General features: G+C 51.4%; 1 protein-coding gene across 1 annotated transcript in view; it reads right to left on the bottom strand.

Moving 5' to 3' along the window:
- LOC144773228 (E3 SUMO-protein ligase RanBP2-like) overlaps positions 1–26,464 on the bottom strand; it is a 559,200-nt gene that overhangs the window by 381,856 nt on the left and 150,880 nt on the right. Inside the window, exons 10-11 of the mRNA XM_078658126.1 lie at positions 18,337–18,515; positions 18,078–18,253 (exon numbers count right to left, since the gene is read on the bottom strand). Coding sequence (XP_078514252.1) covers positions 18,078–18,253; positions 18,337–18,515 — 355 coding nt within the window. The remainder of the gene's footprint in view (positions 1–18,077; positions 18,254–18,336; positions 18,516–26,464) is intronic.

The raw sequence follows: 26,464 nt of genomic DNA, 5'->3' as shown, positions 1-26,464 counted from the left end.
GGCTGTTGGTGGGGTGTGGCGTTCCTCTGCTGCTTCCCGCTTTTTTGTCGGGGCGTGGGCCTGTTCTGCTGACATGGTCTGGGCCCCGGGTTTTCTTTTGCGGGATGGTATGGATGCCTCCTCTCTCTTGGCCCTCCTGGTGTTGCAGGTGCACTGGTTGTTGTCCCTCTGTGTGCCACTGCGCTGCTTATGCTGCTTCGGTTACTGCATGGCGTCCTGCCTGGTTGCGTTCCTGGTAGGCTGGGTCTTCTCAGTGTTCCTGCTTGGGTTGCCCTTTGTGGGTTCCCGTGGCCGTGCTTGTGGTCCCGCGTGCTTGTGGCTCCTGCATGCCCTCCTTCTTGGGGACGTGGGTTTGCCTGCCGCCGTGCCTTTGGGCCTCCTGCTCGGGGTGCTTCGCGGCCCTTTTTTATGGCTGGGGTCGTGGCCGGGGGTCCCTGAGGGTGCCTGGTCCCGTGCCCCTGCCGGTGTTGCTGCCCCCACTTCCTCCTCTTCCTGTTGGCTTTTCTGCCTATGCCTGTTGGTGGTCGCCTCCGTTCCTTCCTGTCCCGGTGGTTGTCTGTTCCGGATGCCTGGGCGGTTCGGTCTGTGTCGGAGGGTTGCCAGTTGGTGTTTTCCTCTCCTCCCTCTCTGGGTTTCGTTCTGGCTCTCCTGCCCAGTCTTCCTCTGCGTCAGAAGGCGTTGCTGGCGGGTGCACGGCTTCTGTTGGAGGAGGTGGCTGTTGTGGGGGCTGCTGTTCGGTCCTTTTTCTGGTCTCCTGTTTTGGATCTGTGGCGGGTCTTTCACTTCGTTCTCCGTCGTCCATTCCGGATGGTGTTTCTGCTATGCTTTCTGCCTCTGGTGCTTCCGGGTGGCTTCCTGGCAGCCCTGGATCTGATGGTTGCGTTTCTGCAACCGAGGTGCTTTGGCTCGTTGGTGCGTCTTGTACCTTTGGTGATGCCCGCCCTCGCGGTCCAGGGTACAAGTCCTCCCACTGCTGTGTGTGTGTCCCCAGGTGGTATGTTTTGGGGTTTTCACCGAGCTCTTGGCCCCTCTGGTGGGTTTTCTTCATTCCAGGGGGCTGCATGTGTTTCCCTTTCTGGTTGGCTGGCTTCATCGGCCCCCGGAAGTCCTCCCTGGTGCCCTCCCTGTCCCTGTGGTTCTTGGGGGCTCTCTTCCTCTTGGACCTGGGGCTTGGTGTTCCTCTCCCGGGGGCGCCGGTTGACTTTCTTTCCCGGGTGTCTGCCCGTCTCTGGTTGCGGTGTCGGGGTGTTCGCGTCCGCTTTGCTTCTCCTTCCTTGGGCCAGGCTGCGTCTGTACCCCCTGTTGCGTCATGTCCTGTCACGCTGGTGTCCCGCCTCCTTGGACTTCAAGACTCTGATCCCTGTCGCTCCGGGGATTCGGGCGGATCTCCAGTGGTGGTTGTCCCCACTGTATTTTTCACGGGGGTTTGTCCTCCTTCCTCCTCTGGCTGTGGTCGTGTTGTCCACGGATGTCTGTGCTTTGGGGTGGGGTGCCGTTCTGGGTGCCTCCTAGGCTCGGGTCGGTGGTCCCGTTTCGAGTCCCTCGAGTCCTCGGCTTGGAAGGAGTTGGGGGCAGTTTGGTTTGCTCTTCTTTGGTTCGCTCCTCTCCTTTGGGGTCGGCGGTCTCGGTGCAGACCGTAGTTCTGGTGGTTCATGCTTCTGTGTATCGCCTTGGGGGCTTGTGTCGTGCTCTATTTCTCCTGTCCCGGAGGTTCGGCTTCTGGGCCGAGTCGTGTCTCTTGTCTCTGACGGCGGTCTATCTTCTGGGGTGGATGATTGGGCCTGCGGCTTTTTTGAGGTGGGTGTTCCCCTCCTCTGTGTCCCTGGGTCTGTCCCCGGTTCTGTTGGATCTTTTTGTCCTCCGGTTCCGCCTTCCTTGGCTGGATCTTTTATGCCTCGGAGGATTCCGCCTTTCTTCCTCTGTCCCAGCGGTCCCTCTCGGTTGGCGTGGGCCACCGTTTTTTTCTCGATTCCGTGGGCGGAGGGTCTGCTGTTTGCCTTCCCTCCATTTGCCTTCATTCCGATGGTCCTCTGGGAGTTTCGGATGGTTCGGGTGGAGGTTCTCCTGGTGGTTCCGGTGTGGTCTCGGCAGTCTTGGTTTCCCCTTCTGCTAGCCCTTTATGTTTGCCCTCGTTGGAAGTTTCCCCTGTCTCCCTCCGCCCTGCGGGCTCCTCTTCTCGGGTTTGCCACCCTGCGCCGCCTCCGGCAGGGGGTTTGACGCTTGAGGGGTTGTGTTTGCTGGGTCTGGGTTGCTCAGTGGAGGTTGCCCAATGTCTCCGGCTTTCTAGGCGTCCTTCCGCCTTGAAGTCGTGTGACCCTCGCTTGAGATGTTCCTCCTCCTGGTGTCTTGGGAGGGGTCTCTCTTCTGCCTCCTGTGAGGCCGTGAGGATGTTGGACTTCTTGCGGGATGGTTTTGTCTTGGGGCTTGCGGTTTCTTCCCTGCGGGCGCATTGGGCTGCCATTCTTGCTTTTCGGGGTTCCTCTGTTTCCTCTGTCTCCCCGTTGGTGGCTCGCCTTCTGGGGAGTTTCTGGCTTCAGCGTCCTGTCTCTCGTTCTCCTGTGCCTCCTTGGGTTCTTCCCTTGATTCTGCGGGCTTTGACGGGTCCTCCTTTCGTGCCTTTGGACTCAGTGGCCCTGAAGTTCCTTTCTGCTAAGGTTATTTTCCTGCTGGCCTTTACTTTTGGGCGGAGTTTTGGTGTGATTGGGGCGCTGATGGCTTCTCCCCCCCTTCTTGCGCTTTTGCGCTGACAAGGTCGTTCTACGTCTGAGTCCGTTCTTTCACCGTCAGGAGGATGTTGTTCTCCCGGTGTTTTTTCCGGCTCCTGCCTCCCCTGAGGAGGTGCTCCTCCATTCGTTGGATGTGCTGAGGGCTCTCCGCATCTACTTGGAGCGTACGGCTGTTTCCGTAAAGTTGATTCCTTGTTCGTCACCTATGGCCTCTCGGGTCTGGGGCTTCGGCCTTCTTTGTCCACCATGTCTCGTTTGGTCCGGGCGCGTGGTTTCTGCTTACGATTCTGCCCACTGTCCTCTGCCTTCTTCTGTTCAGGGTCGGTCGGCTCGGAGCGTGTCGTCCTCCTGGGCCATGTTCAAGGGGGCCTCTTTGAGGGACATTTGCAATGCTGCCACGTGGGCTTCTCCCTATTCTTTTGTTACACATTGTCGTCTTCAGTTGGGGATGGCGGCCTCTGCTGCCTTTGGGGCTAGTGTCCTTTCTACATTACATGGTTTGTGTACTGTACTGTTTTCTGTGGATTAAAATGGACCTGTTTTTTTTCTCTACACTGTTTGGTCTGTTTTTTTCTTACAATCACCGTGTGCTTGGGTATGGGCTCACTTGTAAGGAATGGGACGGGGAGACAGAACGAGGAGGTAATGCTCGGTGACTCACCGGTAATATCCATTACTCCGAGTCCTGGTCTCCCCGTCCCATTCCTGAGCCCTTCCCTCCCTCCCTCTTTTTGGTTTTGGGGCGATTGTTTCGTTTCTGGGTTTTTGTCTTTGGTATTCTCAGGAAGTTTCTCTGCCGCTCCTCCCCCTTTATTGTCACATGATGGTGACGCCATACTGGGGGAGGGGCAAAAAGCTCTGCTAGGTACTAGGTTTCTGTGGAGCAGACTAGCTGCTCACTTGTAAGGAATGGGACGGGGAGACCAGGACTCGGAGTAATGGATATTACCGGTGAGTAACCGGGCATCCTTGAGATCCAAGGTTGCGAGGAAGTCTCCCTGATTGAGCAACGGAAGAACCTGCTGCAGCGTCAGCATGTGAAAATGTTCTGAGAGAATATACTGGTTTAGGGGTCTGAGGTCCAGTATGGGTCTGAGGGACCCGTCCTTCTTCGGGATTAAGAAGTACAAGGAGTACACTCCTGTGCCTTCTTCCTCCACCGGCACAAGCTCGATCGCCCCTTTTTGCAGCATGACGAGTACCTCCTGCTGCAATAAGTGCAAATGCTCTGTGGACATAGGACAGTGTTTTGGTGGCAAGTTGGGTGGAGTGGAAGTTAACTCCAGACAATAACCGTACTGGATACGTTTTCTGACCCACCTGTCTGTGGTGATGGATTTCCAGACCGGCAGGAACTGCTGCAGTCTCCCCCCGACAGGTGTTGTATGGTCGGGGGCAGTGACAGGGCGTCACTGTTTGTTGGTGTCGGAGGAGCGGGAGTTGTTGTTTCCACGACCTCGGCCCTTGGTGCTGTTGCCCCGATAGCCGCCTCTACTCTGCTTGGTGTAAGAGGACTGCGCCCCACCTTTAGTGTATTGCGTTTGCTGGGACATCTGGCCTCTGAAAAAACCTCTATTGCCTGAGCGACGAAAAGTAGTGCCCCGAAACTGTTGGGACTGGAGAGCCCCCATGGACTTTGCAGTCTCGGTATCCTTTTTTATTTTTTCCAGGGTGGTATCATTCTCAGGACCAAATAGTCTATCAGGGTTTACAGGCTGATTGAGGATGGTGGTTTGTATCTCCGGCTTGAACCCGGAGATTCTGAGCCAGGCCTGACGACGCAACATGACACTTGTGTTAATGGCCCTTGCCGCGGGTGTCCGCCACGTCCAGTGCACATTTAATAGAAGCGTTGGAGATGAGCTTCCCTTCCTGAATGAGAATCTCTGCTGCCTCTTTATACTGATCTGGTAGATGTTGTAACAGGGTCTCTAGTGTATCATAGTGTGCCCTGTCATATCTGGCCAAGAGTGCCTGAGTGTTTGAAATGCGCCAGATATTGGCCGCTTGAGCCGCCACCCTCTTCCCTGATGCTTCTAGCACTTTAGACTCCTTGTCAGGGGGAGGAGCATCACCAGTGGTCTGTGAATTTGCCCTCTTCCGGGCATTAGAAACAACCAGAGAGTCCAATGGCAACTGGCCCTTGATGTAGGTAGGGTCGCCAGGTGCCTGTCTATACTTTTTTTCAATCCTAGGGTTGATAACCCTGGCACGTGTGGGTTCTTTAAAAATGTCCGCAGCATGTTTCAGAACCCCTTTCAGCATTGGGAGAGTCTTGACAGTCTTTTCTGCTGTGGAAAAGGTATCAAAGAGGAAGTACACTTCAATAGGGTCAGCATGCAGCTGGACATCGTGGTTTTTAGCCGCCCTCTCAATTAGAGCATTAAATGCTGCAGAATCGTCTGTAGGAGAGGTTTTGACATTGTACACCTGAGTGTCCGGGGCAGTGTGCTGATCCCCCTGGGTCCCCTGCATCTACCCAAGAGTCCTGGTGATCCTCAGGATCAGTGTTGGCAGGGAAGTTATACTCCTCCTCATCACCTTCCCCAGCCTCCCCATCCGAATAAGTGGGGGAGGGTGTAGCAACTGTTCGAGTCCGTGGGGCAAGTGGCTCAACCAGAACCGGGGAATCCGTAGAAGGCTTATTGCGCTTCAAAGGAATCGTGTAGGCCTCCATAGGCTGTGCCGCCGTGATCTTCCTCTTGTAGAGGGTAAGTTTACCGGTGTCGGCGTCGATAAAGTGTTCCGACTGCTCCTCCATCAGGGGTTGTCGATGCTTCGAGCTCACAAGTGGCTGAGAAGGCTTCTACCCCGCAGACACCTGCACGGGCGAGTCGTCGACCGGCTTCGGTGCGAACGCCTTCGGTGCCACCTTCGGCGGTAACGTGAACAGGAGTGGCGCCGAGGACTTCGGCGTTTTGGCAACTTGCTGGGGTGGAAGCTTCCTTCTGATCGACCGCAGAAGCCTTGTTCCTGATGCGTAGCAAAGAGTCCGACACCTGCTTTGTGAAGGATGCGGACGGTTTCGTCGACCCGACAGACGGCCTCGATCCACCAGCGTGTGCAGACTCGAGCATCGATGCCTTGGCTTTCTCCGGCCGATGCGCGGGATCAGCCCCCTTAGGTGCGCCGTGTCCTCCGACTGTGTCGACGGCTTCGAGTCGGCGGGCTTGACAGCTGGTTTTGGCGCCCCAGTCTTCGGCTCGACGCCCTTGAGCGATTTGGGATCGACGCCCTTGACCGACTTCTGCTCGACGCCCTTGGTCGACTTCACCGGGTCGACAGCCTTCTTCGGCTGCGCCGACTTGTCGGAAGACGAGGAGGCGGGCAGAGGGACAGACGTCTTCTCTTTCGACGGCGTCTCCATCACTTTCGTTTTCATCGACACCGAAGCTTTCACTTTCAGTTTCGGTTTGACCAACGGCGGCTCCGTAGAAGTGTCCGTAGGCGTGGCCGTGGATCTGGGTGTAAGGTCTTGGGTAAGGCCATGCGGCGATCCCTCGACCTGAGCCTTAGTGATTGTCCGAATGGGGCATAACTCTTCCCCTGAGCTATCTTCCGTGGCCCCATAGGCCTCATTGTCGTCTCCTACCTCGTCGACGACTCCCTCAGTATCGAGCACTTCGACGTCTGCGTCGTAGTTGTAGTCGATCTCCTCCGCTGGAGTGGAAATCGGCTCTTGATCTTCTGGCTCGTCTGCTTCTTCCCTCTCAAAGATGTCCGCCGGGGCTGACTGCTGGGCCTCCATGCGCGCCACACGCCGAAGTCGAATCGTCTTCTTGGATCGAAAACGGGAACAAGCCATACAGTTGGCTTCATCGTGATCCGGCGAGAGGCACTTGTTGCACACCGGGTGGACGTCGATGTGGGGATACTTCGATCCGCACACTGGACATTTCTTGAACGGGCTCCGTTCCATGATGAAGTTTGGTTGCGTTGACTGGGCCTCGAGCACCGAAGAGTCACGTGACTCCTCTGGATGTCCGACTCGGGAACTGAGCCGGAACAGAGCTGGGCACCGAACGCAAGACAATACCGACGGTATAGGAAAAGGCCTTCGGGCCTTATGAAAAGTCTATATCTCCGCCTTACACAGAACCACCTCTCCTTCAGAAAACAACTAAAAACTTGGATATTCGATAAGTAAAGTACCCCCCCCCCCTCCCTCAAGCGCCTTGAGACCCTCTGGGTGAGTAGTGCGCTATACAAATTTTAAACTTGAAACTTTTATATCGATTCCGAACTGGAGATGTCGAATATACATCCGAACCCAATGGCGGAAAAAAACAATCTGGGGATGGAGTCGATGCCCATGCGTACTGTAGTCCAGGGGAGGAGCCACCTATCTCGTAATACTTCGAAGACTCTTCCAGGACAACAATGTGCAATCATCCGGACCCAACACTAGGCGGCGATCTATGCTATAGATATGAATTCAGCAGCCTACATGCCTCGAACAGCTCAGTTTCAGTTAACAGACTATAACCGATAGAACACCACAGATGGAGATGTTTTTTGCTGCACTTTTTACTACTTTGGCACCCGCAGATGTCATATCAGTGTCAGCCCTACTTCTAAACACTTTTCTATGATGGATTTCTCCTGCCATGACCCACTGTAAGGCCAAAGGCCATAAAAAGATTCTTAATATGCCCTTGTGAAGCTCCACAAGAAGTCTGGGCCCCCCAGGACCTACTTCCTCTCCCATTTTAGGAGCACAGCTCACCTCATATAGCTTCAACTTGCCGTTCACTAAGGGTTCCTGCATAGTGGCCGCATATTTGGAAGTCAACTGTGGGGAGGGTCTCAGTCCAGGACAAGGGTACCACCAATATGTAATTCTCATTCAGTGAGAAAGTTGCCAATCTTCGATTTCTAAAAGCCCAGGTTGGGATTCTGGCAATAAAGATCACTGTGCATATGGATGCCTCGAGAATCTTTGTCCAGTCATAAATCTCTGCACCCAACATATCTACTCTTAGTGTTACACTGTCATGGTCTGAAAAGCAAGCCTATATCAGCTGCAATCGCTCATAAAGCAGGATCAGGGACCATATCACAAACATCTTTAGTGCTTATGCACAGGCCCAGAAAGATCAGTGTGCCAGTTTTACTGAAACTGTGCTGCCTAAAACACAACATAGACTGAGAAAATCCACAAGTTGGTGTGCAAGCTGTAGAGTACAGGTCAGAAAAATGAAGAGGCAATCACTGCTCTGTGCTTTCTAGTTTGCACTATAGACAGCACCATTTCAGCAACTAAAGGGAGCAGGGAACTTTACCGGACGCCCCGCCAACCCTGAATGCGTTGGAGAACGTGCTTAAATCAGATTCACCTCGCAGGTTCATTACCCGGCTATATAATCACATGCAAACGTCAGTCCCTTTGACACAGCGACAGGTGCTCCAAGCATGGAACGAAGAACTTCAACCTCCACTTACCGAGGACCAGTGGGCTTATTGCTGTTGCCAACTCATAACACTGTCCTCTAACTATAAACTTTGTCTCATCCATTTTAAGTTCTTGCATAGACTGTATAGGCCACCCTCCAGTTTGCATCGCATGGGTCTGAAGGATGACGAAAGCTGCTGGAGATGTAGAATTGCTCCCGCTACTTTTTTACATATAGCGTGGAGCTGCCCACGGCTGGAAGCATACTGGTCCAGCGTGTTTATTGTGATACACCAAATTATTGGTACGATTGGGGATCCTGACCCTCTACAGGGGTTGTTGGGTTATGTCACGGACACGGCCATCAAGGTTCGTAAATTGCACGCACTTTTACTCCTATTTGCTTAGCGCCGGGTAGCCATGCACTGAGGATGTAAGGGGGTTCCCTCTAAAAATGATTGGATTAGAGACGTCACCTTTGGCCACTCACAACTGACCACCTTTTGGGAATTGATGCCTTCAGCATCCAGGCCCAGAGACATTTAGGAACCTTTTGTTGTGTGGGCCCGAGAGCATCAGGAGACTGCTGGAGATATGACACCATTACCTGGGTCTTCATGAGCAAGCACAGATGGCCTGGGGGAGGTCGGGGACTGGGGGATGGCCGCTTTCTGGGAAGAACTAGGCAATTTGTCGCTGTGTCTAATTAATTGTGTACCCTGGGTGGTGCTGTAATGGACTCTTTCTTAAACTGTTTTTTGGAACGTGGCAGCGGTTTTTCTTTTGTTTTTTTTAATGATCGGATGTATTTTCTCTCTTTCATGTACCATACAGTGGAGTGAGCACGCATGCACTGACGAACAAGTTACTTACCTTCGGTAACGATATATCTGTAAGAAACAGTAGTTAGTATTAGATTCCTTACCTTAGAATATCCCCAGGCGTCAGTCTGGATCCGGAAACTTTTGCGTAGCAGTACCCCTGCGCGTCGGTAGGCGTCGTCTGCAGGCGTCCCCTGCGGCTCCGCGTCCGTCGTCGGCGTCGTGCGCCGTGATGACGTCGCTGGAGTATATAGACGCCGCCTCGGCGCGCTGACGTCAGTTCTTTGTACATAGCTTTTCCGCGCCAGAACACGCAGAGCCATGTGAGAACCAACACTGGTGCCATTTGAAACTAGGGCCCTGAAAGGGATGTCCTTAACCCTAGGTATCAGTTCGCAGAACGGGGAGGATGGGCGGGGCGGTAAGGAATCTAATACTAACTACTGTTTCTTACAGATATATCGTTACCGAAGGTAAGTAACTTGTTCATCTGAAAGAAACAGGTTAGTATTAGATTCCTTACCTTAGAATAGATACCCCAGCAATACCAACCCCGGTGGTGGGTCTGCGAACCAATACAATCCTACACCAGAAAGTCCTGGAGGACCGAACGGCCAAAGAAGCCATCCCTCCGGACTTGACTGTCCAGGCAGTAGTGCCTCGCAAAGGTGTGCAGCGAGGCCCACGTAGCCGCCTGGCAAATGTCCTGCAAAGGGACTCCCCGGCCCAGGGCAGTAGTAGCCGCCGTGGCCCGAGTGGAATGGGCCCTCAGCCCAACAGGAGGCTCTTTCCGAGCCAAAGAGTAGCACGCTTTGATGCACAGAACGACCCACCGAGAGATGGTCCGTTTATGTACCGCCCGTCCTTTCTTCGCACCCACGTAGCCAACAAACAGTTGGTCATCCACCCGGAACTGGCGTGTGCGATCCATATAAAATGAAAGCGCACGTTTTGGGTCCAGACGATGGAGCCGCTCTTCATCCTTTGAAGGATGCGGAGGCGGGAAGAAGGAGGGTAAGGTGATGGACTGCCCGATGTGAAAAGCAGAGACTACTTTGGGCAGGAAAGAAGGTCTAGTTCTCAGAACCACCTTGTCTGGATGAATTGACATGAAAGGAGGTTTGACAGAAAGAGCCTGGAGCTCACTCACCCTCCTGGCAGAGGTGATGGCAACCAGGAAGGCCGTCTTTAAAGTCAGGAGACGGAGAGGACAGGAATGAAGTGGCTCAAAGGGAGCGCACATCAAGAAAGTCAGAAGCAGGTTCAAGTCCCACTGAGGCATCACGAACGGAACAGGTGGATACATATGCGTGATGCCCTTCAAGAATCTTGTTACAATAGGGGACCTGAACTAAGAAGGTTGATCAGGCAGCCTTAGAAAGGCCGAAAGGGCAGAAAGGTAGCCCTTGATAGTGCCCAGAGCAGAGCCCTGCTGGGCAAGAGAGAGAAGAAAGAGGAGAACCTCGGAAAGAGGGGCAGAGAGAGGGTCCACAGCCTTTGCTGTGCACCATGCCACAAATCTGTTCCACCGGCAGGCGTATACCGACTTTGTGGAGGGACGCCTGGCTGCCAGAATCACATCACAAACCTCAGGAGGCAAGTCAAATGGCCTCAACTGTCGCCGCTCAATCTCCACGCATGGAGGTGGAGACTGGACAGGTTCGGGTGGAGGACCGTCCCCTGCTGCTGCGACAGAAGGTCCTCCTGAAGGGGCAGGCGGATCGAGGGACCGACAGACATGCTGAGTAGCTCGGGATACCAGTACCTTCGAGCCCAGTCCGGAGCCACAAGGATAACTTGGGCCCGGTCGCGCCTGATCTTCTTCAGCACTCTGGGCAGAAGTGGTATAGGCGGAAAGGCGTACAATAGACCGCAACTCCACTCGCGCCGAAAGGCGTCGCCGAGCGAGTGCCGTCTTGGAAACTCCAACGCGCAGAACTGCTGACATTGCGCGTTCTCTTCTGTGGCGAATAGATCTAACCAAGGCTCTCCCCATTGCAGAAAGAGGCCTTTCGCCACGTCCGAGTTCAGACGCCATTCGTGATCCACCGAGCACCGACGGCTGAGTTCGTCCGCCCTGGCGTTCAGAGAACCTGCCAGGTGTTGAACCGTCAGAGTCACGCTCTGACGTTCCAGCCATTGCCAGAGACGCAGAGCCTCCTGGCAAAGGGTCCACGACCCCACTCCGCCCTGCTTGTTGCAGTACCACATGGCGGTGGTGTTGTCCGTGAACACCTGCACTACACTCCCGTTGACAAAGGGGAGGAATGCCTTCAGTGCTAGGCGAATCGCCCGCAGCTCCAACATGTTGATATGGAGCCGGGACTCCGCCGGAGACCAGATGCCTCTGATCTCCGCCTCTCCCAAGTGGCCTCCCCAGCCCTGGAGGGACGCGTCCGTCACAACTACGTGTTCCGGTTGGGGAAGGGAGAGGGATCTGCCTCTGACCCAATCGCGGTCCGTAAGCCACCACTGCAACTGTCTCGCAGTGCCCTCCGAGATCAGGATATGGTCGGATAGGTTGCCTTGATGCTGGGCCCACTGAAACTTCAGGTCCCACTGCAGAGCCCGCATCCGCCACCGGGCGTGATGCACCATAAGGATGCAGGAAGCCATCAGCCCCAGCGTCAACCTGACCGAAACCCGGGATAACGGCTGAAAGATTGGAATCAGAGCCGGAATATCCCGGACCCGCCGTTCCGGAGGATAAACCCGAAACTGCGCCGAGTCGAGAACCGCTCCGATGAAAAGGAGCTTTTGAGAGGGACACAGGTGTGATTTCGGCACATTGATGGAAAACCCCAGCTCGTGCAGGAGGTCTGCAGTCATCTGAAGGTGGTGGACGACTGTCTGGGGCGAGCCAGCCTTCAACAACCAGTCGTCGAGGTAGGGGAAGACTGAAACCCCTAACCGGCGCAGATGAGCTGCGACCACCGCCATCACTTTCGTGAACACCCGTGGGGCGCTGGTAAGGCCGAATGGGAGCACGATAAACTGAAAGTGCTCGTGACCTACCGTGAACCGCAGGTAACGTCGGTGGGCCGGCAGGATGGGGATGTGAAAATACGCGTCCTGCAAGTCCAACGCCACCATCCAGTCTTGTGGGTCCAGAGCAGCCAAGACCTGAGCCAAAGTCAACATCTTGAACTTCTCCTTTCGGAGGAAGCCGTTGACGTTCCGTAGATCCAAGATAGGACGCAGGCCCCCCTTGTCCTTCTTGGGTACCAGAAAGTAGTGGGAATAGCAACCACACCCTACTTCTGGCCCAGGAACGTGCTCGATGGCCCCCTTGGCCAAGAGGGCCGTAACTTCCTCCTGCAGAAGTGTCAAGTGGTCCCCCGACACACGGTGGTTCTGCGGTGGCATGGCTGGAGGAGTGCTCTCGAAGGGGAGGGAGTAGCCCCTTCGGACGAGCTGCAGCACCCACCCGTCCGATGTGATGGTGCGCCAGCGGGAGTGGTGATGGCGAATCCTGCCACCCACTGGCGTCACATGGGCCTGAAAGCTCGGACTAGGAGGATTTGGAGGCTGATGCTGCGGGGGGAGGTGTGGTCTGACCTCGCCGTTGTCCCCGACCGCCTCCACGGCGGAAGCCACGGCCGCCACCGCGTTGAGAAGTGTTCTGCGGTGCGTGGCTGGCAGCACGTGTGGGACCGCCCCTTCCGTGGCCACGAAAGGAGCGAAACGAACCCGTTTGCTGGCGCTGGGTCGAGAGACCCAAGGACTTGGCCGTGACCCTGGAGTCCTTGAAGCGCTCCAGCGCGTGGTCCGCTTTGTCGCCAAACAGGCGACTGCCATCGAACGGCATGTCCATCAAAGTATTTTGGACATCCGGCGAAAAGTTGGCGGATCTCAGCCAGGCGTGGCGACGAATCGCCACCGTTGTGGACATCGCTCTGCCTAGCGAGTCGGTCGTATCGAGACCACACCTGATGGAATATCGTGCTGCGTCTCGGCCTTCAATCATAGCCTGACCGAGCTATGCCCGTACCTCCTGCGGGCATTGTGGCAGACACTCCGCGACCGTATCCCACAGAGAGTGGGTGTAGCGGCCCAAGAGGCATGCGGTGTTGCAAGACCGCAGTCCCAGACTCAGGGACGAGAAGACCTTCTTTCCATATTGGTCGTACCTCTTGGATTCCCGATCGGGCGGGCCGACGGGAATGCGGTCTGAGAGGTCGAGGCCTGGATCACCAGACTCTCAGGGGTGGGATGGGTGGACAGGAACTTGGGGTCGTCCGGACACGGACGGTGGCGTCTGGCCACGTTCCTATCAACAGGCGAACCTGAAGCGGGCCTGGACCACGTGCCCAAAAGAACGTCTGTCAAGGCTTCGTTGAACGGCAGCAGAGGTTCCTGTGGGCATGACTGCGGTTTGAAGACCTCAGTGAGGATGTTAGGCCTCACGACCGCGACGGGGAGCTCAAGGTGTAAGGCCTTGGCAGCCCTCATCAACACCACTGAATAAGCAGCCCCAGACTCCGAGGCCACAGAAGGAGGCGAGACAAAACCAGGGTTAGGAGAATCGTCCAGACCACTGGCATCACCCAAGTCACCTGTCCAGTCCACGTCGTACTGACACTCGCGTGACAGAGGATCCTCAGACCCCTCCCAACCCTCTCAATAATCCACATCCTCACCATATTCGGAGTCAATGATGTAGACCGGCTCCTCGGGGTCAATGGGCCCCATCGGCGCCGGACTCGGCGTCGGACGACGCCGGTCCGACTCCGCGTCCGGAGTAGGAGAGGGAATGGGGGTGGCGCCGCCCGGAGCCGGCGCCGGAGCCCCGACGCCGGCCGGAGCCGGCGTCGGAGTCCCGACGCCGCGCGGAGGCGGCACCATGGGTTGCCCCGATGGAATCGGCGCCGGAGAGGCCGGTGGACCAGGCGGCGTCGACCCTGAAGGGCCCAGCGGCGCCGGGGCCGGAGCCGCCGGCGGCGTCGGGGCCGGAGCACCCGAACCGCTCGGGCCCCCGGACGGGACCACCGGGCCCGCAGGCGCCGTAGGCCCCGTCGGAGGAGACAGCGCCCTCATGGCCATGAGGAACTCCTCTATCTCCTCTCGCGACGCGCCTTGCCCAGGGACCGTCGGGTATGGAGCAGGCAGCGTCGGCGACCCACGCGGAGCCGCGGGGGTGGGGCCACCCGAACCCCCGGCCGCATCGCGCGAGCGTCGGGGGGAGTCGGGGGTACGATGACGACGCCCCGACTTCTTGTGCCTCTTACCTGAGGAACCAGAGGAATGGTGACGACTTCCGGAGCGCTCGTGGTGGCTCCGCGACCGCTCCCTCGACCTCCGGCCGGACCGGGACCGCTCCTGACGCGGGGCCGACACCCGGAGCTCGAGTAGCTTGCGGGACCGCTCCCGTCTAGCCTTACTCGTCAAGGCCCGGCAGTCGACGCAGGACTCCACGTCGCCCAGGCACCGGAGGCAGAGTCGGTGGTGGTCCGTGACCGACATCGTGCGGTCACACCCGTCACAAGTCTTAAACCCGGGCATCCTATCGGCACCTTAGAGTTAGAAAGTTAATCAAAAAACGTAGGTCAAAAGACCGGAGTACTGCTCTTCGGATCTGCGCTAACTGGCGCAGAAAAAAGAAGAACTAACGTCAGCGCACGGAGGCGACGTCTATATACTCCAGCGACGTCATCACGGCGCACGACGCCGACGACGGACGCGGAGCCGCAGGGGACGCCTGCAGACGACGCCTACCGACGCGCAGGGGTACTGCTACGCAAAAGTTTCTGGATCCAGACTGACGCCTGGGGATATTCTAAGGTAAGGAATCTAATACTAACCTGTTTCTTTCAGATATTTGTAATTGACACGATGGGCGAATGTCGAGATAATTATGTATTGGTTTGCAACTAGCTTGTTGTTTGTATCGTTTGTAGCATTGTATTAAAATGCCAATAAATAAAACATTTTTTAAAAAGGGTGCAGGGACCCCTTTTGGGCTTGGGCACCATTACGTTTCTTTGCTAAGACAGCTGCTTTTTGTAGAAAGAAGGCTTTTTATGTAGTGAACCAAAATGAGGTGCACTATATAGAAAGTCCAGACGAGCCTTATTGGCTTACACAGCTTAAATTAATAATCCTAAATGCGCTCTTTTGTGGTAGTGTGGGCGAGCAGTTTAGGCTTATCCGAGAGTAGTGTTAAACATTTGTTGAACACACAGAGTCAATAAATGAGACACAAACTAAAGACTAATTTAGAAACATGACCGGTATTTTTATATATTTTTAACACCAAGATCTTCACAATTTGGTAGGCACTTTTTGAGTTATCAATGTTTACAGTTGCACTAAAATTTCACCAAAATGCGTTTTTATGTAGTAATGCTTTCCTATGAAGAAAGTAACATATACTACATACAGGTATTTGCAATAGGGTTTCAGGGGTCCCCTTTAGGACTTAAAGGGCTATGAGGTTACGGTCACAAGATCTATCAACAGTTTGGGTTTACCTGCCCTGGAGTGTCGAGGTGCAGAGGTGCTGAACGGGTTGGTAGCCTAGGGTGCTACACCTCAGGCAAAGGGGGGAGGGACAGGAGGCTCCTACTAGGAGGCTGCAGAGGGGAGACTTGGGAACAAGCCCAGGAGCTCCCAACGGGGGCCTCAGTTCATGAAGGTCTTGAGAGAGGGGGGCTGGGGCAGAGTCGGTGTTGTGGGCTTGGGTTGGGGAGCTTGTGTGCAGAAGCTTTTGGTCAGCAGTTCCTGTAAGTTGAAGGTGCTCTATGTTCTTGATCAGTACTGCAGAGGGGGGACAAAACAGGACAACTGAGCCATTCTTGGAGCTGGCCTCTGCGATGCGGACATCCCTTGACGGCTAGTCAGTCTTTGCAGTGTTGGAGTCTAACTTGGACTTCAAACAAGCATCGGTAGCTTCAAGGGGTCCGAAACTTCAGGTATTGGTGCAGGGCGACTCGCGGGAGTCATGCCATCTCCAAACTTGGTAGGAAGACAGATCTGACCTCTGAGAGCACGGTGATTTCCTCCTGGGTCGGCTGCTGGGTTGGTGGTTTTGGCGGTCAGCAGAACGTTGAACCAGAATTTGCTGCAGGCGCCTGAAGGGTGCATGGAAGTGGCTCCTCCACTTCAAGGAGATGCGGACGGCTTGGCAAAGTGCTGGTGGCCCTCCGAGGTATTTGGAGGATGCACAGCTGCAGGACGAGCTGGGTTGGGGTGATTCTAGGGACAGGAGCAAGCATGCGTAGATTAGCGCCAAAGTCCACTGGTAGTCCACAGTTCTCACTTTGCCTGCTCTTTGTTCTTCTTTTATCGGGTTCATCTCTTTTCCTGGTGTCAGGGGGCCACCTAAATACTGAGTTTAGGGGTATTAAGGGAAATGAAGGGTAGTAGCCAATGGGTTACTTACCCTTGGGATCGCTACATCCCCTATATGACCACCTCCTGTGGGGAGTGTACATAAACCTGTTCTAACTCTACCAAAAACAAGAAGGTGGAATCCTTCTTTCGTGGAACACATCAGGCAGCCCATCTATGGGAAATAACTGGCCTGGTTGTGCAACACACCTCCTTCCATAGCTAATATCCCACTAGCTCTGGTGCCAAATGGGCCTCAGGTGGTGTCATCTCCCAGGCTTGGCGGAAGCCGGGGTAGTATTCAAAGGTGGCAGGGGTGTTGAAGTACCTGGCCTTCATATGGTAAATCACTAACCATCCTGCTGGAGGAGGTATGAACACTTTCCTCTGGAGCAGGCATTGTCTCTTTCCTCAGAGAGCGTGCCCCCCCCTCCCTCCCTCCCTCAGGGGGTCAGAAACATGTCTGTGGGGGCAGGCTGGCCGATACCAGTCAGCTCGCACACTAATAGCTGGTAAGTTTTTCAGGGGGTACCTTTATGGTGTCCTGGGTGTATATCTGAATGCATCCACTACTGGCATCAGTATGGATTTATGAAGACAAGGTGTTTAATACCAAACACCAGATGTTTCAGTGAAGGCATCACGTAGCTGGGGAACTCGTAATGACATGTGCCCAGTACATATACTTAAGATGGCTTCTCTGTTCACTAGTACTATCTAGTAATTGAACTAGAAAGCACAGTGGCATATCTGCTCATGCACATATGTCCCCACATGCAGTATACTGCACCCTGCTGCAGGGCTATAAGGCCTGCTGTAGGAATGACTTGAATATATTGCATGTAGTGTCTGTGGGCACAGCACACACAGTTTGTGTCATATCATGTTTTCACATTTCTTTGCACCATTTCATGCAGCCTGCAATGGCAGTCTGCATACATTTGGTGGTGGGTACCTTAGGGTGGCATAATACATGCTGCAGCCCTAAGGAAACTTCTCTAGTACCGTGCACTAGGTACAATTTAATAGGGACTTAGAGGTGCTAAACATCTTGCCAATTGGGCAACAATTGAAGAGTTGTCCTGATTTAGGGAAAGCACTGGCGACCTGGTTAGCAGGAATCCAGTGATATTCAGTCAAAATTGCATCAAATACCAGGCAAAAAGTGGGGGGTGACCATGTTAGAAGGGGCACTTTCCTACACTTTTTCATACAGCAGCAGTTTCAGGTCAACCAAATCCCTACACTTTTTCATACAGCAGCAGTTTCAGGTCAACCAAATCCCTAAAGCTAACAGTGTGTATATACATTCCTTTAGGGGTTTTCTATCATGACCATGCAGAGAAGCAAAAGACACAGATCCAACATTAATAATACATATACAACAGTCCTTTCATGACTCAAGACAAAGAACATTGTGGTATAACATGTGACGCTGACCTGCAATAAAAACACCAAGTTCATGTTAAAAGTAGAAAACGTTAGTCCCTCCAAATTGTCATATTTATCTCAATAACACAGCAGCAAGAGGATGTGTTAAATGCTCAACATTAAATTTTTTATAGTTTGCGACTAAATGTTAATGAAGTGAAAACATTTATCTAGCAACCCACATACTTGATAAGGGATGGAGTTGGCCTTCTCGTAAGAGGAGTTGTACAACTCATCAAGATAGAAAATAATAATGCAGTAAAGGGCTTTTGAATGTATATTCAGGCTCCCTCTAAAGGGAATTCAACACTTTGCAAAGAAACAATTGATTAATAGGCAAATTATTTTTTTTAAAAACAGGAAAGCAAAAGTACTTACTGTGCTTTTTTGTGAATCAAATTGTAAACAGCATCCCACCAAGACTTTTGTCGTTCTGTGCTAAGTGATGTGCAGACAGGCAGTGGTAAGCATTTTGGCTGGTTTGGGTGGTAGTTAATATTAAAGTGGTTTTGCAACTGTAAGTTACTAGTGAATATTACTCCAAGTAGAAATATCTAAATTTGGAAAGCAGATAAAAGCAAGTTAAAAACAATACAAATTAATACTCTGAAAAATTTACTTTTAAATGTGTACAAACCTCAAGATCTAAAATACAAATGGATTCCGGAGCATTGGTGTTCAGTCTAGGGGTTTCCTGAGGCAAGCGTGGGAAGAGCTGCTTCAACCACTTCCGTATTTCAGGTGGAGAAGACATGTGATACTGCAGACCAAGCCAAGCTAGGTGGTGGAGATTCCCTTTATGCAAACGAATGGAGCCTAAGAATCAACAATATACACACTTATCAGAATGCAACACACGAAGTGCTTCAAGACACAAAGGCAAAAGTGTTATGCAGAACAAACTCCATGATAAAAGTAGTAGTTTTGACCTGAAACCAAAAGATTCCAAATATAAGAGTGAGTCGGAATAGGACTCACCTTCTTTGTTAAAGGTCACTGTTCTTTTTAGCTCAGCTATAAGACAGCAAAAGCTCTTGCCACCTCAGTGAATCTTATTGAAAATAAATATATTAGTGGACTAAAGGAACATGCAGTGCCACAAAGGAATTCCACAAATTTATATACATAAAAGGGTACTTTTTCAGCATGCCGTTCAATAAATCGAAGACATTCTACAACAGTCAACTCCACTTCATCACCATGTTTTGTAAGCTTTCACAGAGGATTCCACGTTTAAAAAAAAATATCAAACCAGTTTAATCTGGCTTCTTAATGTGGTGCTCTTCAAGCTAAAAATCAATATTTCGGTTCCCCTTTAGGAACTCTTGCTCTGATGGATACTCTATCCACCTGAAGAGTCCTCACTTCTTGAATCCTTCGAGCCCCAAGAGAGGATCGGAGAAACATGCAATAGTACCTGCTCGCTAGCACGTGGCGGCCTCCACACCTACCCTGCCCTATCCCAGACATGTTGATATGAAGTCGCTTAACCATCTCCACATTCTGACATCAGATTTCTTCTTTTCCCAGACCTTGGGCACAAAACCCTGGGACCCAAGATTGCTAAGCAAACTGGCAGTGAGTTATTCTAACGTATTATGATTTATTATTTGCTGAAATCCCACTATAAGGAATGGGGCAGTAGGCAATGCCAAATACACGGGTAAATAGAGTATCCACCAGAAAGAGCAGGCCTACAGGTAAGCAACTTATTCTTGTCACTGACCGTACACTCTGCAGATTACTCACCTTTTGAATCAGCACCAAAGCAATTCTCCCTAAGGAGAGGATTCCAAGGAATGGACTTACACCAGGAAATCCTGAAAAATCAAGTGGGGAAAAAGGTCCTTTCTATAGAGAATCAATACAGTAGTGCCATCACATGTAGGGCTTATATGGGAATGCACCAAAATACAGGAATTTTGGAAGGATATTGAAAAATATCTTAGAAATACAATAGATACCCAAATCTCACTTAATGAATCTATTTCGGTCCTTGGTTGCTCCCCTACCTCCAATCCCCACGATGAGTCCTTTTTTTATAGCATCCCTCGTAGCGAAATCACTTATTCTGCAACTTTGGAAAACAGACAAAGTACCGACTTTTAACGCATGGAAAGCTAAAATATCTAAGGTTCAGGGAAGGGAAAAAAAATATGCACTGAGGTCAGGGGCACTCAGAAAATATGATAAATATTGGAGTGTGTTGCTAGTCATTGTGGGTTCTTTACTCTTTTTACTTTCTTAGGATCGGATCTCGGTTACACTAGGCTGGCTCGTTTGCATAGGGCTTATTGTAAAGTCTTTTTCCATTAATATATAATATATTGCACAATGCACATTGCACTTTATAAGAAATATTTTCTGTCAGAATTTGAATTCATATTACGGTATATTTGTATCCTGCCTTGTATGTATTTTGTACTTTTTAAATCTTATGCGAAATTGATATGTACTGTTTTTTACGCCTATGAACTCTCAATAAAAAAATAATTTAAAAAAACAAACATGTAGGGCTTGACAGATGTCCAAGATGGAAACACCCCGAGCTACGGCCATGATCGTTAATGTTGCCGTTATGGGATGAGCCCAAAGGTCATCTGGAAGAATGTTTTGGCCAAGCCATAACAAAGTTTAATGCACAGGGCAAACCACAGGTATAAGGTTCACCATCTAGATCACCTTTCCCTTCATCACATTGGTGAAAATAAGAAACAAATGATTACTAAATAAAAGGTAGTTCTTAGCCCTATAAATATGGAAGCTAAGAGCAAGTGGTGGGTTCATCTGGTGTAATCTCTCCTCCTCCTTGGAAGGAAGTTGGGAGCAGAAGCTCGTGGTAATTGAACAGGTTACACCATGTAAAAGGGTGATACCACTTGCATAAAAAAAGGATACACATGTTCAAAGAACCAGTGTGTTAGGGAAGAATACAGAGGACGAACCAACTAAGTGTGAAGCTCACTAACATGCTGCACAGAATTGACTGCAATGAGGAATACACATTTCACAGTAAGATGTCAGGGTACAACTATAGTGCAACTCAAAGGTCAGTACAAGATTGAAGTCACACTGCAGCACAATAAAGGAACCAGGAGAAATAAAGGATACAGTCCTCTAAGGAAGTACCTCACAATAGGATAATAAATGATGGCTGATAAGTAATCTTTAAAGGTGCCCAAACCAAAATCTGGCTAGGCCAAAGAAGAGACAAACATACAATTGTAGGAAGCTGGCTCTGTATATACTATAGCAAAATGAGGTATAGTGTGCACAGAGTGCAGTGGAACCCAAAAGGTAGGCAGAGGTAAAAGTATATAGCACCTTACTCTCTATTTGTGGTAGTGTGGACAAGCAGTGAGGCTTTATCAGAGGGTAGTATTAAGCATTTGTTGTACACACTCAGGCAGCAAATGATGTCACACACCCAAAGGCTGAACTCAGGCCAATTTGTTTGTATCAAAAAGATGATTAAGTTATTTAATTTCTAGAATCAAGCCAAGCCTGGTGCAGGAAAGTTAACTAAATGCTTTGCAAAATATTATGCAATGTTTTACAATAGAATGCAGGTTCAAATGCAGTTGATTGAATTACAGGTAAGTCAATGTTTCGAAATTACTTTTCAGTTACTTTACAGACTACTTTGTACGTCACTTTTTAGATTCCTTTTTAAGTTACCTTTTCAACTCAGTGTGATATGCCTAGATATCACATTGGGACAGTTCCTTGAAAAAAGGTTAGTAAATCAGTTTTTGTACATTTGCAGTTTTTCAGTGTTTTTTACAAACCAACTCCACATAGAACAATTTAAGAGAAGCAGCCAATGCAATCCTATGGAAGGAAATAAAGTTATTGGTTTACAGGTAAATACAAGTTTGTGGGAGCTGGAATTCTGGAGTTAGAATCAGGGTTCCCCCAGGGTCGAAGATGCACATCCTCAGCGGCACTAGGGCAGCCGGGTGCAGAGTGCTGAGACCCAATGTTATCTAATGGGGGATAGGGGGCCTCCGGTTGGTGGCTGCTCACGAGCTGGCCACAAGGATGTGGGAGCAAAGCTCCTGGTTTTAGGCTCAGAGCAAAGGGGGATCCAAGTTCGCACCCAAAGTACAACCGCAGCGGCGGCTGGGTGAAGGGTGCTGGTTTGTCGTTGGGTGCCCTGTTGATTCTAAGGTTGCAACAAAGACTGCAGGCTCGGGGACGAAGATCTTCTGAAGGTGACCATCGGTTGGAGAGGTAAGCTGGGATGCTTGGGGATGCTGGGACACCGTTGGTTGGGCCACCCAAAGCCATGGGGTGTCGGGTGCAGGGGTGTCTTTAGGAGTCGGGATTTTCTTACCAACTTCGGTCGCGGTCGGGGGATCCTCCAGAAAGAGACTGCAGGCGTCGTTTGGAGATTCGAGACAGGTCAGAGATCACCAGGTCTCAGGTCAGGATCGCCAGGGAGATCTCCTCATGGTGTTGGGCCACTCGAACGGTGTTGGGCCACTCGAACTCGGGCCGTGGGCGTCGGGTGCAGACTCGCGGTTTTGGCCAGAGGGTGAGCAAAAGCACTGCTCACGGGAGACAAAGTCTTTGACTTGGAAGGCAGGGCAGGTCCTCTGGGTTCTTGAGGTTGCTGGCTGCAGGACGTACCGGGATTTCGCAAGAGCTGGTACGACGTGGGGACAGACCGGTAGGGCCAGGGCCAAATCGGTGTGTGTCCTTCTCTTCTTAGCTTCAGCATGGCTCTTCAGTCCTTCTTCTATTCTTCTTGGTAATTTCTTGTCTGAGGAGGAAAGATTCAGGGTTGCCCCTAAATACTAGATTTAGGGGTGTTACAGGTAAGTAAAGGAACAATGGGTCCCTTCCTTGAGGTGGGTACACCCCCTATAATACCAACCTCCAGTGGGAGGGGGGCATAAGCCTCTCTCTGGTTGATTGGGTCCCCCATCTGTAAGATGGTGAGGACTGAGAGTTGTGCTTCACCTCTCCTCCCCCACCTGAAGGGCAGGGTTGGCAAAGGTGGGCACGCCTCCCTTCCTCACTTAGTTTTCCCACTGATTCTACAGCCCAAGTGGGGGTCACAAAATAGATGCTGCTGTTACAGACACGAGTCTGCCCTCCTGATGTTGGACGAAACTCTGGCACACAAGGTGCTCCATGCATGTCCCAGTTCAAACTGGTTGCTGGGGCGCTCAGCCCCAGCTCTGGTCTTGAAACTGGACACAGGGGAAGGGGTGTAACCACCCCCTCCCTGGGTCCACCCATAGGAGGGACCGTAGAGTTAGTCCAACCCCTAAACTTACTATAAGTATAGAACCCCAGTCTCTAGGACTTTAGATTACCCTGGACAAAACCCCGCAACATATATCTTGGACCTTCGACATTCCATTTCGACTGGAAGACGGAAGAAATCTCCCTTGTGGTCAAGGAGTGACCACCCTGTTCAAACAGGCACCAACTGCCAGTCTGCATTTTCAAGGACCCCCCGGATCCCGAAGAATCTGCGACACAGGACACGGACTTCCAGACATCTCTGACGCTGACCTGTGCTCCCAGCAAAGCTAAGACCTGTAGCAGACACGAGAGACGTGGGACCGGAACTCCTGGACAACTAGCATCTTTGCAACTGCACATACTTCCCGAGGTATCCTGAAGTTGTGCATTGGGGTATTTGAAGCCCCTGCCCGAGCACCTTTTGCACCGAAGCCCAGAGGCCTACACTCCACGAGTGTCCCGTGGGCCTGCTTTGTGCATTTCAGCTCGAGGCCCCTTCGCCGTTCCTGGTCCGTTGGCTAGCGAGCCCCACGAAGTGCCATCTTTGATTTAGTGAGCTTTCCTGGTTGCTCCAGACATGCTCCCATTCCTCTCCGAAGCCAATCTTGTCATCTTGCGTGGGTTCCTATTGCCAAGGTTTGTTGGGTCCAATCCGGATTCCGACAGCGCAGTCAACTAGATCCTTCGTTTGACAGCTCGAATTCAGCGATGCCTCCTGGTCCTCGTGGCTGAAGAGTCAAGCTTCACCTCTTTCACCTGAAATCGGCTGGCATCTTCTCCTCGCCATCCTGGTCACTGGCTAGTGACCCAGACTCTGTCCCCTCAGCTTTCAGGTTCTTCACATCTCCGATCCACCCGGACACTTTTCCTCTGGTCGCCTGCAGCATTTCTTCGCAGCTCTCCGTTGGAATCGACGACGAAACCAGACACCAAAAGACACCCATGCACCTGGCTTCCCTGGGTGAGGTAACACGAGTACTTGGTTGCTCCCGTGGGTCTTGACTCTCAAAGTGTCCTAGTCTAAAAGGATTCCATCGTAGTTCACCTAGAAGTGCCCTTAATCTTTAAAATTGTAACTTTTTCGTTCTCCCTAGAAAGTCAATGGTGATCCGCGGCTGTTTTTAGACACTGCATGCGTCCCCCGTGGGCCTCCTGCATCCTAACCTTGGGTGGTTATAGGTAGCCCCAGCGGTTCTACAGGCCCTAGGCCTGCTTTCTAACTCTCACGTGGTTCTTATACCACTATTTTAGTATATGGTTTGTGAAGCCCCTAGGGCTTAACGTATACTGTGCATCTTATCGTATGCTAATTAAGTTCCTTGTATTGTACTTTTACCTCTGATCTCATAAGAAGTCCAGAGGGTTTGTGTTTAGAATAAATACATATATATTTGATATATCCTTTGTGTGGTGTGCTTTCATTTGATCATTCAAGAGATTATAATTGGTAAAAACAACTAGCTTAACTCGCCTCTAAGTCTTAGCCTGAAGGCTGCTCTCCACAGCTACCACTAGGATAGCTTTCTAGAAGGTTGACTTTACAACCTACCATCAATAAGGGTCGTTTGGACTGGTGCAAGGTGCCCACTAGAATAGTGGACATCATGTACCAGGCCAACTTCTCACAGTTGGTACCTCGTCCCAGGTTGTGCATTGTTCCAGACCCCCGAGAGCAGCAGGCTCTCGGCCTAGGAGTCCAGAAACTTGTCTGGTGGTGGAAGCTTGCGAGCAGCCACTCAGCCAGGACACTAAAATTAGGTTGTTTTTCAGGGGGCATCTCTAAGAAAACTTCTCAGTTTTCAGTAACGCCATTATGGTGCTGTGGAATTCAAAATGACAAACTCCTAGCACCATATACTTTTAATGGTATTACTGCACTAACAATGTCTAAGAACTGGCTTAGACACAGTATGGGTACAGGGCTCATGCACCTGTACACTCACCACTGGCATAGTACACCCATCTATAGGGGTAGCTGACCTATGCCAGGGCAGTGGGTTGTAGGCATAGCACACCAGGATGTGTGCCGTGCAGCCTCTTAACTTTGTTCTGCACCAAAACACGCAGCATGCAATGGCAGTGTGTAAAGGTACAGGGCCTCTAAGGGTGGCACAATAAGTGCTGCAGCCCTTAGAGACCTTCCCTGGCCACAGTGCCCTTGGTACCTGTGATACCATTTACAAGGGACTGACATGTGGCCAAAGAGTGCCAATTGGGTTTTGTCTCAATGCAGTTTTAGGGAAAGAACACAGGCCCTGGGCACCTGATTGGCAGGAACCCAGGGCACAATCAGTCAAAGAACATCAGCAGTTTGGCAAAAAGTGGGGGCAACCATGCAAAAAGAAGGCACTCTCTTACAACAATTTAACACATTTGTCTGTATACAAAGATTCACCATGCTTCTCCCCACAGTATGAGGCAAATTGAGCCTAACAACCTTAGTTTAAGGATATGGTGATAAGTAAGCAAGAGGCCACAATGATGTCTAGCTGTAAGGTGAAACCCTCTATGTAGATTGAGCACTAGCTCCATGTATAAATGTGCAGATTATGGAGTTTCAGATAAAACACCTTGCCTTGCTGCTGGACAGAAGGTCCTCCTGAAGGAGGAGCCAAAGTTGAGGACAAATGCTCACGTTTAGACAGGAGTACCAGATCCTTTGAGCCTAAAATGAAAGCCACTACAATTGCCTGTGCTCGGCCAAGCCTATCATCCACAGAACACACTAAGAAAGGGAATTCCTTCAAGGTGAGCATTATCACCCAGAGTTCGAGCAGGCAGAAATGGGATTACTGCTTTGAACAAGACATGGGGCATCTGATTTCAAGCACATTTGGAAGACTGCTCCAAGCAAGAGAGGATTCATCTGTCACTACAGCCGACAGAGGACTGTAATCTCCAGCACATTAGGTGTTCCGCCACTAACCACCATTGCAGGTCCTGAGCCACCTCCTGGGAAACCTGGATGCTATCCTTGAGGATTCGCCAGTGCTGGGCTCATTGAAAACAAAGGTACCACTGCAGGGTGCCACCAAGCAAGAAGGGGCAGACTGTCAGGGTCAAAGGTTCTACCACCCTAAATAGCAGAATCACAGCATGAACATTAGTCTGTAAGGTAGAACCATTAATTGGTAGTTAGTGGAGCCCACAACAAAACAAAGTACTTGGGTGCAACTTCAGGTTTGGTATAATGTGTCCTGCAAATCAGTCACCTATCTCCAAAGTCAGCTGAGCGTGTGCCAGACACAAAATTTTGAACTACTACTTTCGGAGGAAAGAGTTCAGCATGTGGATATTCAGAAAGGGATGGGGATGCCATCTTTTTTGGAACAAGAAAATACAGACTATTACAACTTTCAGAAAAATCTCCACAGCCCCTTGCTCAAGAGTGCAAAGATCTCCTGCTGTAAAATGCAAGCATGGTTGTTCAAGGTGGATGGGAGAGATTGGGGGAGGAGAATCCTGGAAGGGAAGTGCACAGTGCCATTGAATAACTAGAGGGCCAAACG

This window comes from Lissotriton helveticus, chromosome 8 (assembly GCF_964261635.1).
Source record: "Lissotriton helveticus chromosome 8, aLisHel1.1, whole genome shotgun sequence".
In the NCBI taxonomy this organism is placed as follows: domain Eukaryota; kingdom Metazoa; phylum Chordata; class Amphibia; order Caudata; family Salamandridae; genus Lissotriton; species Lissotriton helveticus.
The sequence above is the reverse complement of the archived record's forward strand: the minus strand, read 5'-3'. Positions and strand labels throughout refer to the sequence as shown.